The 5,783-nt window shown below is 24.8% G+C and overlaps 1 protein-coding gene across 1 annotated transcript; it reads right to left on the reverse strand.

The window, feature by feature from the left end:
* Positions 1-648: 648 nt before the first annotated feature.
* On the reverse strand, positions 649-1,200 carry LOC112601351 (the record flags this gene model as incomplete). Its single annotated transcript, XM_025348935.1, has 2 exons — positions 1,018-1,200; positions 649-912 (listed from the first exon to the last, which is right to left on the reverse strand). Coding segments are annotated over exons 1-2 (447 nt in total), but the record flags the coding sequence as incomplete, so codon positions are not given.
* Between the last annotated feature and the right edge of the window lie 4,583 nt (positions 1,201-5,783).

Consider the following 5,783-nt stretch of genomic DNA (forward strand, 5'->3'; position numbering starts at 1 on the left):
ACGATTTGCAAAGGTTGATCGGATGGTAGTGTATTCGCAGTCACTTCGGCATATGAGGGTTTTTCTTTTGGGTTTGAGTATAGCGTATAACCTAACCTAATCCCTAACCTAACTTAACTGACCAAAAATTAACTGAACATTGCATGCAACGGTGGAATGGAGAAATGTTAACAAAAGTATAACCAATATATTTATTCTATGTGTATAAAGATTGAATTAATTTATTATTATTATTTTATTTGCTTGATAGAAATTCAACAATCATTTCTTTGACCTCGTCAAGCTATTTATCTCTGATTATCGCGAAAGATACACATTTGACTTAAATGATGAGACAGAAGATGTTTTTAAAGCAAAGGTAATTTATAAGATAATAATTATAAATAGTAAATACATTATTTTTTTAGCCATACGATAATTATAAAGGATGTCAAATCCAAAATCAAAACAACAAAAAGAGGTAATCAACACACTCAAACTCAAGCTGCACCACCTTCACTTCACAGGAGTCTGGTCACGTCACGAAAGACGTGAAGAAAAGGGAAGGGCAAGGCCAGTCAACGTATATCATATGATAGGGTGGGCGGAGATATTTTAACTTTTTCTTATTTTTGTGTTATTACACTACTGACATAATATTAATTTTAAAATTTTATCTGTAAAACTCAATTTTTTTTCTTTCAAATTTTCCAATAATATATTGTTTTGTTCATCTTGAATGCATTGAAGTTGTGTAAGATTATGATTTAATATGATTTTTACCATTTTTAAATCGTATATTATATCGGTTGAATATTGTATTTCGTTTAAAATATCCACGGCTAATTTATTAATTCTTAGAAATTCGTGCAATTTTTGTTCGAAATATGCTTTTTTGTCAGTTGGTGGCTTGAATTTTTTTATTTTAGATAACTGTTTTAATAAAGTAAAATTAGGTAGATAAATCATAAGATTACAAGTATTATATGATTGTAAGCATTATATTTTAAGTAGAATATATAATTTTCAATGAGATACCTTATAAAACACCATGTTTTCCAATCTATCTACGGTTTTGTAAATATCTTCATCTTTCAACGGTTTTGAGTTCACAATTTTTTTTTTACTCGTTTTCGTTTCGAATTGGCAATAATTACTTCTTTGTCGAAGACAAAAGTATTTATTGCCAAATTTTTCAATAAATATTTTCTCTTTCGACATTAATGATCTTCAATTTGAGTTAAATTTACCAAAAAATGTCTTATATAATTAACGATGAATTTTAAATTTTAATACTATAAAAATAATAATCATTAAATATAATATTTAAAAACAATAAAATAAATTGTTACTATAGTACAAAATAAACAATATAACCTTTTTACGAAATTATTGATTCTATTCATCCATACTATAAAGGGGGCATTCTAATTAATTTTTACGTTTAATAATTTAAAACTTCAATTAAATATCAAATATAATATAATATGTATCAATATTTTGTATCATGTTTATGTATCTAATAAAGTTTTTAATATAGATATTCAAAGTTATGTAATTTTATATTCTGTTTATTTTTTTCTGATAGTTTCAAATGAAATCATTTGAAAAGATACATTATATAGAAATTATAAAATAAAATAAAATCATTTTATCAAAAAATAAAATAGATTGCACCACTTTAGCACCTTATTATTATGATTTATGACCAATGATTGTCATGCGATTCAATGTTAAAATATTTTAGTTCATTTTGACCAAAAAAATTTGATAAACAAATTAAACAGCTAATTGTATATCTTGTATATCTTCTTATGACACTGTATTTATGTATTTACAGAAAGTTTTTACAATTTGTAAGCTTATGATTAAAATTAAAAGTATGATTTTAGTCTTAAGCTACATAATCGTGTTTTGGCACGGTGACATTGTAGTATTGTGTAAATTTATCGTAGGTATACAAGAATTTATGACTATGTTATTTATATAATAAAAATCTGTATATTTTACTGTCAATTATATTAAATAAAAATATACTATGTGATGAATAACTTGAGATTTATTAAAACTGTAGACATTGGGGAAACACTAAAATCATGTATATTCGGATACAATTTTAAATTCTATCGTCACTTTTCTGCCTAACTAGGATTATTGTTCTATAAAAAAATTATAGTAACAATAAAATATTCAACATGTTTTTATATCTCTCTTTTTTATGAATGAGTGTTGCTGTGTGTATTATTTAAGCAACGAGATTGTTTTGTTATTTCTTTGTTTTTTTTTTTTTTTTTTTTTTTTGGTGATAATATATAATATATTACACGATGTACCCATTTACATACACGTTTGCTTGTCAAAATATGTTTGTAATCTAACATGGATAATGTAACTGATGAGTTATTTTACTGATCACTAATATAGATTACTTTACAAAAAAAGTTTATGTTAAACAATATGAAAATACGCAATAAATAACTATTTAAAAGTAGTAGTTTATAATAAAATAAACAAAATAATTAGGCAAATAAAGCATCACTATCAAAAAAATATAAAAAAAAAAATTAACTTAGCATAAATGCTTATGTAACAACTGTACAATATCAGTTACAGGAGAGGATAAGAATTAAACACCAAAATACTATAATACGACATGTATGTAAATTATTATAGCTAAATATTTTGAGTAAAATAAATTCAATATAATAAAATATAAAATGTATCAAATTTTAATTAAGTTATTAAAAACAGATTAAAATTTGTTTTTAATTATTTAATTTAAATAAAATCACTACAACACTTTTTTAGCAAATTTTGTTATTAAAAATCTCATCTACACAGTTATAAATTAATTTCAATTTTAATTAATTTTCAAAAAGGAAGACGTGTTAGCTAAAGTGAAGAATTATAAAAACTAATGTAATAAATGAATTCCCGGTATTATTAACATTATAGTCAGTTATAATATTGTTGCATATCAAAATATTTATAGTATTTTTATTTTATTAATTAAAAGCACTGAAATTGCATCGTACATAATTTAATAATTTAATAAAGATCTATATAAATTTATGTAATCATCAAAATTAGAAAATAAACAATATCAAGCACATAAAAAGTCTATTTTAATATTTTACGTGTACGTTTTTTTTTTTTGCATACATTGTTTTATGTCTATAAAATATATGCTTATCATATTATATAGTATAATTATATTCTATCGATGCTTTGAAGTATAGCAACTATTAATATTCAATAAACACAAGAACAGAGATAATCTACTTTAATAACAATGAATGCACATAAGAAAAAAAAAAAGAATACATTTAAACGATGTTCACGCCGCCGTTTTTCCACGGTTCGAACCGGTCCGCGTAATCGTGGGGTGCAATGAACTTTTTGGCAACCACTTCTTCTACAGCCACGTTTTTTGTCGAAACCGCGCTCACTCATCATATTATCTAAGTTAATTCCATCTGCGTGTGAACATTGAAGTCATGTCCATTTTGCGTCACCTCCATTTTTAGTGCGAACTTACGAAAATCGCCTTATCCCGTGCGATGTGTATTGCTATAATTATGCTTCTATTGTCTTTATATTTAAAGTGCTCACGTTGTATAAATATACCTAAATTTATCGATTGATGGATAAATATTATACTTTTATTATTATTATTATTTATATTATAATTTATAGGTCATCCTATTTATTGACACTTGTATGAATATATTTAATCTTTGTATTTTCTAACCATTTTATGATGCGAATTGTCGAGCCAACTGCTAACTAAGAGCTTGACAGCGCACACAAACGATTATAATTTATGTACAGTATGATTGAGAAATTATAAAACATTTTTAATTTTTGTGAATACACTAACGATAACACGGCGTTCTGAATAGGCATTTTAGCTACAGAACCGTCCATTTTTCTGGTACCTATCTCAAATCTATGATACAATACAATATATCAAAACAAAATAATAATTATTATTAATTGCAGTGTTATTGACGAGTATGCACGAGTTAAGATTGGTTAAATTAAATAATTCCAAATAATATTCATTTGTGTTGTATAATATTGTTTAACAGCATTTGAAAAATATCATGTATCCTATATTCATATGCTTAAAACTATTATACAAGTACTATTGAAAGTATTATATTTTGTATATTTATTGACAGGCCAAATTAATCATCGATTACAATTCCATTTAAAATACAAAATCCGACTAATAAGTATGGTCTGGTGATCAGATTATTATTAGTGACGTGGCGTGATATAAAGCTATTTGTTTCCTTAGAGTCTATAAGTAGCTGAGCTTCTTAAAATAAAGAATTTTACACTTTTTAAAATAATTTTTTTTTAAATTGTATTAAAAAACATTTTATGCATCAAAAAATTATGACTATCCTCTTAAAAATGATTGTGCTAAGATTTCAAAGTATATAATTATGCAAATAAACTGCATGTGTATACTACCTAATACCTACTAATTGCTTATTTGTATTATTATAACTGAGACTTGGATAGATTTTCTTTCCAATCATCAAAACAATATCATTTGAAAAACTTTGTTATATAACACTGTATTTTTTTTTTTTTTTATTGAACTTAAGCCCGGCAACTAGGGCCATTAGCTGTTTGTAAGGGTTACGTTGTAGGTTGGTACGGTAGGTTGTATTTTTTATGATTGTTACGGTTGATAGCAAACACGTGTATGTGTGGCAAGGTTTTTAACCACTATGATCCCGAGTGGTCACCCATCCGGGAGCTAGTAGCTGTGGCTGTTACTTACTCTCAGTCGCATTCCGCGACTGGTAGCAGCCAACGCGCCACGCCAAGCCTAACACTGTATTATAGTAATCTAATTTAATAGAATATGTGAATTTTATCATGACTATAATATTGTATCATTAATAACAAAACGTCTCTGTAATAACTTACATAACTCTTACGTAAAAAATACTTATAAGCTTGTTTAAATTGCAAATGCAAAAATAAAAAATACCATGTATTGAAAGCTGCAATTAAATTTAATTATACTATGAATAAACAGTAACACACAAATTATGAAATTAAAAATTATTATGAAATAAAATAATTAACTAAGCACTAGACAAATATTTTTTATCACATAAACGCTTTATGTTATAAATTTTATTTTTCATATTTTGCTTACTTGGCACTTTTTTTTTACTCGTATATACATAAAATCTATAAACGTTTTCTTAAAAAAAACGTATATCCTATTCATCAAATCAACTTAAAATAATAATTGTAAAATTTTTACATAAAAATGGATAATAAATGATTTATTATAGACTTTAATTTATAGTTGAATATCACAATTAAGGTTAATTGTAGCCACCAGTATGATATGGTGTTGTAAAAATAGTAGGCAATAATAATTGTTTATTTAAAATCTTAATTATAATGATAAACTTATCATTACATCACCTCATAAATACTATAAATATTCCCTAAAATTATAGTTATGGCCAAAATGTTTTCGTTAGATATTAAAAAGCCATTAAAACCATAGCAGGGTTATTAAATAAAAATCGATAAAAAAAAAAATAAGTAAAAAATAAATAAAAAATAAATTATGAATAATGAATATATTATATTACGTGTCACTTATATAATGTCAACTTCAAATGATATTGAGATTTATATTTTAAATCTTATTTAATTTGAATAAAACTTGAAACCCTGTAATTAAACACTGTACCATGATTAAATTTGTGTGTATATTTAAAACGTTAGGACATAATATTATATTATATTAGTAATTTACTAAT

The sequence above is a fragment of the Melanaphis sacchari genome, unplaced genomic scaffold (genome assembly GCF_002803265.2).
Source record: "Melanaphis sacchari strain LSU unplaced genomic scaffold, SCAv2.0 Contig0_pilon_pilon, whole genome shotgun sequence".
NCBI classification, from domain to species: Eukaryota; Metazoa; Arthropoda; class Insecta; order Hemiptera; family Aphididae; genus Melanaphis; species Melanaphis sacchari.